General features: G+C 42.2%; 1 protein-coding gene across 6 annotated transcripts in view; it reads right to left on the minus strand.

The window, feature by feature from the left end:
- LOC105031116 (protein kinase C-binding protein NELL1) overlaps positions 1-16362 on the minus strand; it is a 781285-nt gene that overhangs the window by 549262 nt on the left and 215661 nt on the right. For all 6 annotated transcript variants that reach the window (XR_003782803.2, XR_004576720.1, XM_029124715.2 and 3 more), the window contains one exon: positions 2736-2808. Coding sequence is in view for 4 of the 6 variants with exons in the window: in XM_029124715.2 (XP_028980548.1) it covers positions 2736-2808 (73 nt within the window). In the remaining 2 variants the exon portion in view is untranslated. The remainder of the gene's footprint in view (positions 1-2735; positions 2809-16362) is intronic.

A 16362-nucleotide genomic window follows, 5' to 3' on the forward strand; every position in this document is an offset into this window, starting at 1 on the left:
TGGGTTGAAAATAATGAAAAATAATATAATAGAAGGTAAAAAATATAGGCACCCCCAAAAAATGTGGTTCTTCTACCTAGAAATAAAACATTATGAAATAAATAAGATTGAATGTAAAATCCCATGTAATAGGTGTAATGACTCAAAACGGCCAGCAGATGGCAGCACTAGATCGCTAGTTACGTTTGGACTTATATATTTTATAAACTCAGAAAAATTACCAACTTCTTCCCAAAAACTCAAGAACATCCCCATACTATTTTGACTAAATATTAATTTTTATATCTTATATATAATACAAACGATGTATTATGGTTAAAAACATCATATATAGTGATGTACACGCTTGTAATATTTATACTGATGTACAAATGAGCCTTTCTAAGATGAATAGGCAATGTCGTTGCCTGGTGAAAAGTTCTCATAGCAACCCAAACTATACAACCCATATTATACACGGAAAACCCCAATTATACACGGAACGCTTCAGGAAAGTGGCTACAAATAATATACCATTGGAATCGGACGATTATGGAGAATCTATTTTTCGAAATATTTATGCAAATTAGCACTGTCCGCGGGATCGCGGACGTCGACCATGATTAAGTGGTTCTTTGTGTTTTTGAATGAGCTACAGCATTATTACACATGTTGGCTTACTATTTGCAATTTGACATAATTGACAATATATTTCAGAAAGGACTTTTATAAAAAATGCTCACAGAATGAATAGAACATTAAATTGGTACCCTTATTCACCACAAATCGAATAAAACTGATGTATTGATTAATTATACCATTGTATACGAGAGCAAAACATCACTAGTTACCTCTGTGCTGATACTAAAGTACTGAGTCCGTATATTTAGACAGTAGGAAAATGCAAGACATTTTAACTGAGCTAAACTTATCAAAGGAACAAGACCAGTCTAAATGTGACCATAGTCATGTGTTGTTCAAAGTTCAGTTATTTTGTGAGATTTTATGCCACCTTCTTGCCCATACAAAAGGGTGTGTTTCTGAACTGTACAACAGACAGACTGTCACTGATCTTGAGTTAATGTATTTCTGTCTCTATTTGGAAATATTAATAAACTGTACTTGTGTTAAAGAGCATTTTTATCTCTGTCTTAACTGCCTTAAATTGTTTTGACTTTAGACTTCCATGACAGGGCCTACTCAAAAGAAAAGTTATAGGCTATGCAGCACAAAGCAGAAAATGCTCTTAATTAAAATGGACCACCATTGTTTTAACACAAGTTATTTTCAAGAGTCATTGACCTTCTATAGCACTTCTGAAATGTTATAAACTTTCTTGGTCACATTCCCTAGGCTACTGTTTCTTTTCAACAGTTAATGTACCGTATAATGGCTAAGTCCTAGGCCCAACTGACTTGAACTGGGCTTGACCAATTCACTTTGATTTTATGTCTGTATTGATATGTTTCTTGAATGTGACCTTGAAATGTTATGATTATGCTAATTTCAACAGCAGCCACATCTTGCAATGCAGAATATTTATGACTGGTTGTCGGGCTACTTGATACGTTTCGAAAAATGAAATGTTTTTAGATTCTATATCAGATAATATTATGTGAATTTCACATTATGGGAGATTTTTTGGCTTCTAAGTTTTTTCTGACCGGTCTCCAACTTGCTTTGTCTATCAACTGAAATTACATATTCAATAATTTTGTGAGCACGCAAATCATAGGATTTCCACTTACTGCAGAATTTAGAGGCCCCTAGAACTTGGGAAAGATTCAACTTCCAGCAGGAAAATGACCCCAAACATACAGCCAAAGCCAAACCAGAGTGACTTAAAAAGTAAATGTAGTGGTGCAGTCATGGCCTGGACCTCAGCTCAACTGAGAATGGAGACCAAATCAATCAATCAAATTTATTTATAAAGCCCTTTTTACAACAGCAGTTGTCACAAAGTTCTTTACAGAGACACCCGGCCTTAAACCCCAAGGAGCAGACAACAGTAGTGTTGAATTTCAGTGGCTAGGAAAAACTCCCTAAGGTCGAATTTTAGGAAGAAACCTAGAGAGGACCCAGGCTCAGAGGGGTGACCAGTCCTCTTCTGGCTGTGCCGGGTGAGATATTAAGAGTCCAATTGGAATAATAAATAAATTTCTCTGGGCTAAATCCAGAGTCTATTTGATTTTAGACTAGGTCAGAAGTATGACCAGGTGGACAAGGACAGGGACAGCATGGGCCCCCCAAACCAGGTAATCCGCAGGTGTGGACCAGGACCTCATCTCCTTCTAAAATTTAAAACTAGAGGAAACTGAGAAAAGTTAGTAGTACATCCCTCATATCCCCCAGCACAATAATATAGCAGCGTAACACCTTGGAACTGAGACACATTGCATTGTCCAGATGTGCAAAGCTGGTAGAGATTTATCCAACAAAACTCATAGCTCTAATTCTTGCCGAAGTCGCTTCTACCAAGAGGGTGGATACTTTGTTTTGTATTTGTGATAAATTTAGAAAAATCTGTAGATTTTATTTGGCACTTTGACATTATGGACTTGTTTTGTGTTGATCAGTGTCAAAATGTAATTCATTTTGACTTCTTGTTGAAACCAGGAGCAAATAATTCCGAGCCTGTAATTGTACAATTGCCTCCGAGTGTGAGTGCTAATCAAAGGTTAATCTTATTATCAAAAATAAAAAACTGATCCTGAATCAGCACCTGTACTGTTATAAAGGATAATTATTCTACTTACTGCGATTGAGGTTGGGACATTGTGTGATGTAGCCGTTTGGAGCAAAAATTAATTTGACATCCTGAATGGTACCCTATAGGAAAAGAAAAAAGAGAAAGAAGTGAGAGAGGGAGAGAAGAGAGGAAAAAACATTAAAGAGATGATGATGGCCAACATTCTACTGTATGGTTTATGACAGCCTGTGTCTAACTGGGAGTGACAGTGGTTCAGTGCACCCATCAGTGGAGTGTCAATCAGTCTCTAGGCGGATGAGGGTTGTTTGCGTGCGCATATGTGTGTGTAGGTGTGACTGTGAGCATTTCGTTGTGTGGGCAGGCGTTTGTGTCAGTCACTGAGACAACCAGACTTACCCAGAGCATCATGTCATTGAATAACAGGAGAACATAATTTGGAGTAACTGAAGTCTGTTCCTTATGACCACAGAGAAGAGAGTTTGTTGGGACAACCCTTAAAATAAAATACTCTTATAGGATATTTCTGTTAGAAGATGGCACAGTTGTAAAATCATAGCTTTACATTAAAGCTGTGTCATTGTGCCCAGGAGTATGAATGCTGGTTTTGAGCATAATTTGGCGATGCAAAATGGTACAGCACTGAGTGAGGTTGGTGTTGGATAAGACTTGCCTCGCCTTGTTGCGCTAAAGCAACTCTTTACAATAGGTCGGGAGCCTGCAAGCTTAGTCGTCAGTATTGGCCAGTGGATGTGTTCTCCTCCAAGCATGTAGGTACTGGTGAGTATACCCTTTACTGAGTAAGCAGTAAAATAAGATGAAATAACTTGTCAAGATGTGCTTCAGAGGACATCTTGATCTACATCTCTGCCGAGCAAACCTCAAGCTTCATCACATTAACATTAAAAATAATTTATTTTGAATAAGAAATACTTATATTATAATTATAGTATAACATATACACTGAACAAAATTATTTATCATGTGCTGAACTCAAAGATCTAAGACTTTCTCTATATACACAAAAGGCCTATTTCTCTCAAATAATGTTCACAAATCTGTCTAAATCTGAGTTAGTGAGCATTTCTCCTTTGCCCCCTCACAGGTGTGGCATATCAAGATGCTGATTAGACAGCATGATTATTGCACAGGGGTGCATTAGACTGGCCACAATAAAAGGCCACTCTAAAATGTGCAGTTCCATCACACAGCGCAATGCCACAGATGTCGCAAGTTTTGAGGGAGCGTGCAGTTGGCATGCTGACTGCAGGAATGTCCACAAGAGCTGTTGCCAATGAATTGAATGTTCATTTCTCTACCATAAGCTTTCAAAAGCGTTTCAGAGAATTTCTCAGTACATCCAACCGGCCTCACAACTGCAGACCATGAGTAACCACACCAGCCCAGGACCTCCACATCCAGCATCTTCACCTCCAAGATCATCTGAGACCAGCATCCTGGACAGCTGCTGCAACAATCGGTTTGCATAACCAAAGAATTTCTGCACAAACTGTCAGAAACCGTCTCAGGGAAGTTCATTTGCATACTTGTCATCCTCATCGGGGTCTCGACCTGACTGCAGTTTGTCGTTGTATCCGACTTGAGTGGGCAAATGCTCACATTTGATGGCATCTGGCACTTTGGAGAGGTGTTCTCTTCACGGATGAATCCCAGTTTTCACTGTACAGGGCAGATGGCAGACATGTGGGTGAGCGGTTTGCTGATGTCATCGTTGTGGATCGAGTGGCCCATGGTGGCGGTGGGGTTATTGTATGGGCAGTCATGTGTTATGGACAACAAATACAGGTGCATTTTATTGATGGCATTTTGAATGCACATAGATACTGTGACGATATCCTGAGGCCCATTGTTGTGCCATACATCCACGACCATCACCTCTTTGCAGCATGATAATGCATGGCCCCATGTTGCAAGGATCTGTACACAATTCCTGGAATCTGAAAATATTCCAGTTCTTGCATGGCCAGCATACTCACTGGACATGTAACCCATTGAGCATGTTTGGGATGCTCTGGATCAGCGTATATGACAGCGTGTTCCAGGTCCTGCCAATATCCAGCAACTTCACACAGCCATTGAAGAGGAGTGGACCAACATTCCACAGGCCACAATCAACAACCTGATCAACTCTATGTGAAGGAGGCTTGTTGCACTGCGTGAGGCAAATGGTGGTCACACCAGGTACTGACTGGTTTTCTGACCCTCCCGGACCCACCCAATACAGTAAAACTGCACATTTTAGGGTGGCCTTTTATTGTGGCCAGGCAAAGGCACACCTGTGCAATAATCATGCTGTCTAATTAGCATCTTGATATGCCAAACCTGTGAGGTAGATGGATTATCTCAGCAAAGGAGAAGTGCTCACTAACACAGATTTAAAAACAGATTTGTGAACAATATTTGAGAGAAATAGTCCTTGTGTGTACATAGTGAGTCTTAGATCTTTGAGTTCTGCTCATGATAAATGGGGGCAAAAACAAAAGTGTTTCGTTTATAATTTTGTTCAGTGTAGATAGCTAGAATGAAGCTTGAGATATACTATCTATTTCCATATCACTGTATTTGTGGTATTCATTTACAATGCATTCATTCAGCTAAGATGAAAACAACACCTGTGTCACTTTAAATACAAAGCCAAGAAATACAAGAGATGAGAAACTGAATCAATCACAAACACAAATACATGCACGCACGCGCACACACACTACCTGCCAAGCTCATCTCTGGCTTTGCTCTGCTGGTCAACACAAAATACTAAGAAACTATAGGCAAACACACTTTAATTTAACATTACCGGCTGTCAGGTGCATGGGAATGTGAGATTTTGGGCATGAAAAGTAATTGAATTAAGCTTGACACAATGTATGAAGATAACAACTGTAAGTGCAACAGGGTATCACAGGATTTCATGACATCTACACAAATTCTGTATTACAAAAATGCACACATAAAAGGCATGGATGGAAATACCCCAGCAAGCAACACGCGAGTGGCCCACCGGCGGCCCACTAACTTTTTGCCGCTGCGGCCGCCGAGCGTTTCTGCAAAGCGTCCGGCCAGCGGCAGACTCTGTTTTTATATAGCGCGCATCGCAGTCGGGCCACCAGTGGGCCGCTTTCATGACAATGCCTTCTAACAATACCCTGATCAGCGGCCCGACGGCGGCTTGCCGCTTTTATGCACTAAACACAGCGGGATGCCTCACGCCCCATTATTAGGTTTTTATTTATAATAATCCTTTATAATAATTTTGGTCATGTTACAAATGACAATGAACTGAATAAGATCTAAACAATTTATTTCAAATAGTGCAAGATGCATACAAAAAAACATGCATTATACAGCAAGCATACAAAATAAACATGTGCAAATGAATTGAACTAAAAAAAATACAAAATCAAGAAAATGTGTCCAGCAACAGATATAGTAGAATTACAGTATTTGAATGTGAAAGTACAAAATAAAAATAATCCAATACAAAATAAACAAATGCTATAATGGAAGTAATATATTATAATTATACAATATAAACTAGTATGACCTAGCAGCAATCGATAGTTATTGAGTATCATACATACATCAGTGCAATACGCTTATGAATGGTGGCATAACACTACATCTACAGTCAGAATTAAGAACATTCACTCAGAGCTCTAAATATAAATTTATTAAGAGGATAATGCAATCATATATATAACACTGTACATAGCAGCAGTAAAAAAAAAAAAAAAGAAATACAGTACTGCAGCTTAGCAGCAATATTGGTTGTGCTGGATATGTCATTCATATTCACGGCAGTTCCCTTGTACCGCCGCGACATCTCCCACCTGCACGGTCAGCTGCCCCTTTCTGGTACCTGGGGACCTGGTTCTGGACAGCCTCGTCAGTGGCATCCCAGTTGGAAGGATTCTTCCTTATGGCTCCTGTAATACAGTAATCAGATAGTGTACTTAAATGGTCTGACATGATTTTGAGAATGGCTTGACATTCAAGACAAATGAAATGTTTCATAAAGACAACATGCTAGTGCAACTATAGTCTTGTTTTTACCTGATTTTAGAACCAGCTGTGCCCTCGGCTTGACATTCTTTTCAGTCAGACGTTTATCAGAAGCTACAAAGCACAATGAAATGTCAATACCTTAACAGTGAAATAAACCAAACTGCCATATACATGTAATTTCAGAAAGGTTGTAAACATAAACGTTGGTGAACAGGTAAATATGGTGAAACCAATTAAACATTGCAGCAATTACGAGATCAACATGTAATTCACATACCTCCAGGGCTGCAATCCACAGGGTGTTGTGGTGTAGATGTGCGTCATTGGGGTGGTAGGGGCCCACGCTGGAACGATTTTCACTCCTCTGGCGATACACACATCCAGTCTCTCACATGTCTAGGAAAAGTTTAGGTTTTGTAAGCATTTTCCCTGCAAAACATTTTCATTCCAAGTTTCAAATTGTTATTATGTTTTCAAATGCACCTGCATGCTTGATGAGCTTATAAGGGACAGCCTCCCAGGTGTCTTCAGGTGGTGAACAAGTTCTGGCAAACTTGTCTTGGATGATGGTGATGCTGTGTGGTGGCCAGTAGCAAAGTCCTCCTTTGAGACACAGGTGTGGAACTACTGCCACACAGTCATCTTCCTCAAGGAACAAAACTACAGAAAACGACATCACCTGAAAGCAATGTTTAGAAAAGAGGTTTAAAAAACCAGCAGCTTAAGACACACACAGGCTAGCTATGAACAATGTGGATACACACACCTCAGTAACAGAATTGTAACTAGTGCAGGTATAGCTAGTCTGTCTAAATTTACTGCCAAGAGTAACGCATGTGGATAACGTTACTCTTGGCAGTAAATTTAGACAGACTAGCTAAACCTGCACTAGCTACAATTCCGTTAATGAGGTGTCTTTGTGTAACTAACAAAAATGGTGTCAAAATTGTGTCATGTTACACAAAGAAACACGATTTAGCTAACGGTACGTATCAGTTGATAAAAGTTACAAGGAGTAAGCACATATTATAACATAACTTATTGATATCCTAGAAACACGATTTAGACAAGTTGGCTAATGATGTTACCATACCTGTTCAACTGTTGATATGCGAAGCAGCACAAAACATCCGAACTTGAGGATAAACTAAGAAACAAAAAATATAAAGCAACCAAACTTGTGGACACACGAAGAAACAATGGTTACTGTAGGTATTTAATCTCATGTCAACGCTGTTTTTTTCAAGCTCAGTTTCTATAACTTGTTTTCCCGCCAATGGTTTATAACTTGGGTTCAGCTACCAGTAACTTGACTAAAGAATTTGAATGTTAATAGAATATTGCAAACATTCATTGTTTAATTCAAAACAGTCATTATGTTCTTACTCAGTAACATAACACTTAAAGCTAGTTATTTATAATAGAACAGAACTCACCATAGCTATGTAGGTGACTCCGCGTTCAACAATTTTCAGCCCGATGTCCAAACAATCCTTGATCTTCACGTGTTTCGGGAGTTCATCAAATTTTAGTAAAACCATGTCATAATCCACATGTTGTATTGTCCAATTCAGAGCATATAGTTTATACCTTACACACTTTGAACAAGAGTTGACGAAAAAAACTAGTTACTAAAATGAATGACCACGGTACTACAGCGTGGGATTCCAATTGGCGATTGTCTTGCGTTACACATGTGAAATTGTGCAAAAATTGTGTCATGTACATGAAGTGGTTGCCTACGGTATGCGGTTTGCCATAGGAAGAAAATCGTGTTCTACACACAAAATGCTACACACAAAATCCGGGGCCGGGTCGCGGGGGCAGCAGTCTAAGCAGGGATGCCCAGACTTCCCTCTCCCCAGACACTTCCTCTAGCTCTTCCGGGGGGACACCGAGGCGTTCCCAGGCCAGCCGGGAGACATAGTCCCTCCAGCGTGTCCTAGGTCTTCCCCGGGGTCTCCTCCCGGTGGGACGGGACCGGAACACCTTCCCAGGAAGGCGTTCCGGAGGCATCCGAAAAAGATGCCCAAGCCACCTCAGCTGACCCCTCTCGATGTGGAGGAGCAGCGGCTCTACTCTGAGCTCCTCCCGGGTGACCGAGCTTCTCACCCTATCTCTAAGGGATCGCCCGGCCACCCTGCGGAGAAAGCTCATTTCGGCCGCCTGTATCCGGGATCTTGTCCTTTCAGTCATGACCCAAAGCTCATGACCATAGGTGAGAGTAGGAACGTAGATTGACTGGTAAATCGAGAGCTTCGCCTTGCGGCTCAGCTCTTTCTTCACCACGACAGACTGATACATCGACTGCATTACTGCAGAAGCTGCACCGATCCGTCTGTCAATCTCCCGTTCCATCCTTCCCTCACTCGTGAACAAGACCCCTAGATACTTAAACTCCTCCACTTGAGGCAGGCACTCTCCACCAACCTGAAGTGGGCAAGCCACCCTTTTCCGACTGAGGACCATGGCCTCGGATTTGGAGGTACGGATTTTCATCCCCACCGCTTCACACTCGGCTGCAAACCGTCCCAGCGCATGCTGAAGGTCCTGGTTAGAAGGGGCCAACACGACAACATCATCTGCAAAGAGCAGAGACGAAATTGTGTGGTCCCCAAACCTGACACCCTCCGGCCTCTGGCTGCGCCTAGAAATTCTGTCCATAACAATTACGTCATATACAAATATTTTATTCACCAAAAAAAAATTGGTGCTTAAACCCCTTTGGCAACACACACATAATCAGAGGACATCAGGGAATACTGCAGAATGAATGTGAAAGTGTGGCTGTCTGTCTCAAGGGATTTGGTAAAGTCTTGACCGTGCATTGCCTCTATTGATCAGCAGGTAATACTGCTGAAGGCAGGAGAGCGAGGGGAAGAGAGGGATGGCAGAAACTTACAGGTCCTATCTAGCTTATAGTGGTGTAGCACAAGTCTAGCAACAATAGGGTTGTGTTTTTTTTTTATTTAACACATTTTACCAGGTAATAATGCTAACAAAAGATTATTATGTACAGCACCGAGATGAGAGCAATTCGGGTTAATAGTCTTGCTTGCAAAATAAACTTCAGGCACAAAATAAAAAGATGGGGCCTATATGAAAATGGATACACAACACGGTAAATAACTCTGGATGAGATTGTCAGCCAAATTACTACGATTTAAAACATTTAAAACGAAGAAGGCAGAGAAAAGGGACATATTTTCAGAAGACACACTGAGGGAGAGATGGAAAGCAAATTGCCCCAGTTTGACTTGAAAACCAAAAGACAGCTCAGCACAGGGCCAATCCCTTAAAAAGTCCATTTCAATTAGTTTAGTAACCATGGGCATTATTAGATTATGATGCCTCGTCTGAGCAATAGTAGGGCCCTGCCATATACAATCAACATTTCATACAACATGATTGATTCATGTAGAATGCAAAGGTTAATGCAATCACTACATGAAGGCCTGAATCTGAGGTCTGTGTATGTGCCTTAGTGCAAATACATGTTTGTGGTTGTGGTTTTGTGGATGTTAGGAGGGGTTGTTTTTGCAATGACAGTAATAAGTATTATTACTGTTACTGGCCAGCACTCCACTCTAACAGCTGGGATACCTATCTGCGCTGTGTGTGTGTGTGTGTGTGTGTGTGTTCAAGCAAGCGAGCATCATTGTTTGCATGCTTTTGAACATCTTGTGCTTCCACATCAGGAATTCCTACGGTGTTCCCAAAGACTCACAAGATTGTTTCCCACAACTGCACACAGATTGCCAGCACTCAACAACAAAACTTTCACTTCTCAGATTGACATTGACTATTGTTCTGAAATACGTAATGAAATAACATGGTTAGTGTCGATCGTCTATTGCCGTTTTCATTACCTTGATCCTGTTATACATGACATAGCTTTATTATACTACAGAACCAGGTAACACCCCACCTGGGCCTAGATCTTCTGAAGGTATCACTCTGCACACACTAATTAGACAGCCACTGCATGATCTGACTGTGACTGAGAGAAAGAGGCGTGTTTAAATTAAAAAGAAACCAGGCAAGCCTAGTTCAGCCGGCCCACAATAGAAAGAGTTGATCTTGGCTGCCCTGGATTTGAACCCAGGTCGTCCACATGAAAGGCTGTGTCATTAACTACTAAACCACAGAGATGTACATCTGTTGAGAGTTGCTATAGCAGTTCAGCATTGTATCATTAACATCACGCAGAGTTTCAAAATGTCTTTAGACACCATTAGGCATTGTGTTAAACTAAGTAACATTTCTTATTAAGTTTACCTCCACCACAAATAGCATCTATGAACTGTATGGCTTTTGCCACTGGCCATTTTAACAGCTTATTAGCCATTTGTGAATGACATTGATACAATAACTACTGAAGGTTATAGCCAGCAAAGTTTTTGTCTATCCTCAACAGCTAATTAGCCATTCGTGAATGACATTGAAAAAACGAGAGAATCGTGTAGCCGGTGAAATATTTGTCTATCCTGAACAAATCCTAACAAATCCTTATTTTAGGCTTCCTATTACGTAGCTACATAAGGAATTTTTTGTCTGTCCTGAACTTCAGGCATAATGTGTTTTGACTGTTATGGAAGTCGAACGCAGGACCTGTTGTTCCGTAGCCCGCTTCTCTAACAAAGATGCTATTAAACAAGAGCCAAGCAAGCAGCTAGGCAAGCAGCCAGGCGGTATGAGACATTCCCTCTTCTAGGCCGGCTCCGCTTAAGCCGTCCGGCAAAAAGAGAGAATAGTGAAAAATAGAGATGGGGGAAAAGGATGGAACAACGAGAGAGAGAAGTTGAATTGAAGATGAAGGACAGAGAAAGAACAGTGAGTCAATAGAAGCGATGAACGAAAAGAAAGTTAGTTATTGAGGTGGTAGAGTAGAATGTGGTAGAGAGTAGAATGTGGTAGAGAGTAGAAGAAAAGGCTGATGGACAGATTGATGAAGATATATATATTTTTTATCCTTTAATAAGACAACTACTTCACATTAAGAGAAATCCCGCCCCCCACCCCCACCACACACACCCAATCGCATCAATATAAACAGTGTGCTGCTTCTTTATACTTTATACCTACATCTACCACTATATACAAATATAAATATACACTTCAACATGAATTACAATCGGATATCAAACCCCTCATGTCACACCACACAGACAGCTCCTCCAAGTCCCAAAAACCCTCTCGAACAAGTCAACACAGTATCATTTTATAAAACTCAAACTCAACCCTAAGGCGCGCAGGCACCATCCCCCTATATAATAACACAGGGTCTGTATCCCCAAACTCCCTGCCCAGTTCCTCCTTGTCAACCAAACAGACAATTTAGCTTAGGCAAAAAAACATTCAGGAACACACATCTATCCTTCTCCCTCGAATACCTGGGCCCCATCACAAACCTATCCAAACAAAAAGTCACCCCCAACTTCACACACACATATTGCAACGACAGCAACGGCATCAACCTGGTACATATAGAAAATACATGCTAGACAGTCTCAGTCATTGAACAAATGGAACAAGAACAATTACCAATCTGCCAATGGAACAAGAACAATTACACGATATTCAAGGCATACTTTCTAAAAACAAGCAGTATAATCTAGCTTGTTAAGAAAAATATACCACATTAAGGATGGAATGGTTTTTAACCTGAAAATAAGATTTTGTTGCAGTGCACATTTAGCCCCTGCAATCTTATCAGGAAGAACTGTAGATCCACCCCAGACCACCAGTCCTCCACAGCAGTGCGAGAGCCGGTTCTCTCCAACAGACACCTGTGTGGTATAATATTCTCTGTGCTGCTTTGCGACGAAAAAGCCACCACCCAGCTCTCAAGGTCCACAAGGCCTTGACCGCCCTCCCAAACTGGTAAAAACAGCACTGCCGCCCTCAGCCAGTGTTGACCAAACCAGAAAAAGTCCACCAGCCTACGCTGTAAGTCGGCCAGCAGCCCAGCTGGGGGGTTAAGAACAGCAACTTGATTCCATAGGGAGGATGCCACCAGGTTGGTGATAATCAGCACCTGTCCTCTGTACGACACCTGGGAGAGAAGCCACCTCCCCTTTGTCAGCTTAGCCACCACCACTTGAGCCACCCCGTCACAATTCTTCATGACCCACCCCTACAAATCCAGATCTTAGAATTCTGAGCCCCTTACTGCCCTATTCCAATTCTCTAGGAAGCCTGGACTATGGAGTCCAGGTGGGATTTAAGCCTATTAGCGAGTACCTTTGCAAAGAACTTATAATCCGCACAAAGCAAAGCCAGTTCTTCAAGGTCGCTCAAGTCCCCTTTTTTGGGAGGAGAATCAAAACTTCTCTCCAGCAGCTCAATGGTAACTCCCCAACCCTGATGCACTCACACAAGATACAACACAAATCTTGACCCAAGAATTTCTTATAGAATTCAATTGGCAATCCATCTGATCCTCGCATGCGGCCGTGTTCATCTGGGTGACAGCGGTCTCGAGTTCGCTCAGTGTCAGAGGAGTGTGCATGACATCCCTCTGCGACAGCGACAGTGTGTGAATGTCCATAAGCAATACCTGGGAACATGCAGGATCGCACACTTTTGCCGCATACAAATTAGAATAAAACTCCCCAGCTTGCTCCCGCATCTCCCCCACAACAGAAGACACCCGACCATCAGTCATACGTAAATAGTGCTTATGCTTCCTTTCACCACTTTGTTTTTCCAAGCCAAAAAAAAAGAGCTAGGATCATCAATCACATTCATCATAGAAAACCTAGCTCTTACAAGTGCCGATTTTGCTTTCAATTGAAAAAAATTCAGCCCCACAACATGCGTGCAACATCGCGTGGCAGTCGGGGACACTGCCTCTAAGGTTGGCAGACCGGGGTGGTGGTCCCTCTTTTTAAGAAGGGGGACCGGAGGGTGTGTCCCAACTATAGGGGGATCACACTTCTCAGCCTCCCCGGGAAAGTCTATGCCAGGGTTCTGGAGAGGAGAATACGGCCGATAGTAAAACCTCGGATTCAGGAGGAACAGTGTGGTTTTCGTCCAGGCCGTGGAACACTGGACCAGCTCTATACCCCCTACAGGGTGATGGAGGGTTCATGGGAGTTTGCCCAACCAATCCACATGTGTTTTGTGGATTTGGAGAAGGCATTCGACTGTGTCCCTCGCGGCATCCTGTGGAGAGTGCTTCGGGAATATGGGGTCCTGGGTCCTTTGCTAAGGGCTGTCAGGTCCCTGTACGACCGAAGCAGGAGCTTGGTCCGCATTGCCGGCAGTAAGTCAGACTTGTTCCCTGTGCATGTTGGACTCCGGCAGGGCTGCCCTTTGTTGCCGGTTCTGTTCGTAATTTCTATGGACAGAATTTCTAGGCGCAGCCAAGGGCCGGAGGGTGTCAGGTTTGGGGACCACACGATTTCGTCTCTGCTATTTGCGGATTATGTTGTCGTGTTGGCCCCTTCAAGCCAGGACCTTCAGCATGCACTTGGACGGTTTGCAGCCGAGTGTGATGCGGTGGGGACGAAATCAGTACCTCCAAATCCGAAGCCATGGTCCTCAGTCGGAAAAGGGTGGCTTGCCCACTTCAGGTTGGTGGAGAGTGCCTGCCTCAAGTGGAGGAGTTTAAGTATCTAGGGGTCCTGTTCATGAGTGAGGGAAGGATGGAACAGGAGATTGACAGACGGATCGGTGCAGCTTCTGCAGTAATGCGGTCGATGTATCGGTCTGTCGTGGTGAAGAAAGAGCTGAGCCGCAAGGTGAAGCTCTCGATTTACCGGTGAATCTACGTTCCTACTCTCACCTATGGTCATGAGCTTTGGTTCATGACCGAAAGGACAAGATCCTGGATACAGGCGGCCGAAATGAGCTTTCTCCGCAGGGTGGCTGTGCGATCCCTTAGAGATAGGGTGAGAAGCTCGGTCACCTGCAGAGACTGGATGTGTCCTTGGTAAAATAAATTGTGCAGTTCCAATCTCCCCCTAAAACTAGCACCTCAGCCTGATCTATCAGTGCCAGCTCTTTACTTAAGCATCCAAAAAAGACACCCTGCTCCCGCCCTGTACAAGGTGCATTAACATTTATAAAAACAAACAGCACATTGTCAATCTCAGCCTCTACAACCAACAACCTGCTGCCACACACCTCCCTTGAACACGTAATAGTAATGCCCAGACCAAGGGAGAAAAACACCCCTGCTCTGGTGTTGGTACTGGCTCAGCACCTGTGCACCCTTCCACCAGGGCCCCCATTCCACCTAATTTTCAACATCAGAATGGGTCTCCTGCAAAAACAGCACACCTACAGCTCTGGAAAAAATTAAGAGAAATGTTTTCTTAAATTTCTCTACATGTATGACAACCCAGGCACACCTCATTTTAAAAAAGGAGTTGAAAAGAAAAGCTTTGAGTGAGGAAAAGAAGGGTTCAATGCTGGCTTTACTGGCAGAGGGATACAGTGAGTCTCAGGTTGCAAGACGGCGGTTCATAAGAACAGGATCAAGCAACAGACAAGCTACAGACTGGCAGAGGGTTAAAACGACTGTCCACTGACCGAGATGACCATCAACTAATTTGAATGTCACTCAACTGTAGGATGACATGTAGGATGACATCAAGTGACCTACAAGAAGAATGGCAAACAGCAGCTTGGGTGCCCCCGCGACCCGGCCCCGGATAAGCGGAAGAAGATGGTATGGTAGGAATGGAGTAAGGTCATCTTCTCTGATGAGTCAAAATGTCAGCCTGGTCATCTAATGGTTAGATGGAGACCTAGAGAGGCCTACAAGCCACAGTGTCTCACACCCACTGTGAAATTTGGTGGAGGATCGGTGATAATCTGGGGATGCTTCAGCAAGGCTGGAATCGGGCATGAATCAAGCCAAGTACAAGGTTACCCTGTCATGGCCAGCCCAATCTCCAGACCTGAACCCCATTGAAAACCTCTGGAATTTGATCAAAAGGAAGATGGACGATCACAAGCCATCAAACAAAGCTGAGCTACTTGAATTTTTGTGCCAGGAGTGGCATAAAGTCACCCTAACAGCAATGTGACAGACTGGTGGAGAGATGTGCCAAAGACGCATTGAAAGCTGTGATTAAAAATCAAGGTTATTCCACCAAATTTAGATTTGTGAACTCTTCTAGAGTTAAAATATTAGTATTTTGTTGTTGAAAAATGAATATGAATTTGTTTTCTTTGCATTATTTGAGGTCTGAAAACAATGCATATTTATTTGGGTTATTTTGACCAGTTGTTGTTTTCTACAAATATACTGATAATATATGATAATATTTTTATTTGGAATTTGGGAGTAATGTCAGTAGTTTATAGAATAAAATAAAACGTTGTTTTCCTCAAACACCTACCTATGAATAATAAAACCAGAGAAACTGAATTTCCAAGTGATCTCTTATTTTTTTCCAGAGCTGTATACAGTGGATATAAAAGGTCTACACATCCCTGTTAAAATGCCAGGTTCTTGTGATGTAAAAGAATGAGACAAAGATAAATCATGTCAGAATGTTTTCCTCCTTTAAATTGACCTATAACGTGAACAATTCAATTGAAAAACATACTGAAATCTTTGAGGGGAAAAAGAAAAAACTCACAATAACCTGGTTGCATAATCGTGCACACCCTTAAACTAATACTTTGTTGAGGCACCT

The sequence above is a fragment of the Esox lucius genome, chromosome 2 (genome assembly GCF_011004845.1).
Source record: "Esox lucius isolate fEsoLuc1 chromosome 2, fEsoLuc1.pri, whole genome shotgun sequence".
Lineage (NCBI taxonomy): Eukaryota > Metazoa > Chordata > Actinopteri > Esociformes > Esocidae > Esox > Esox lucius.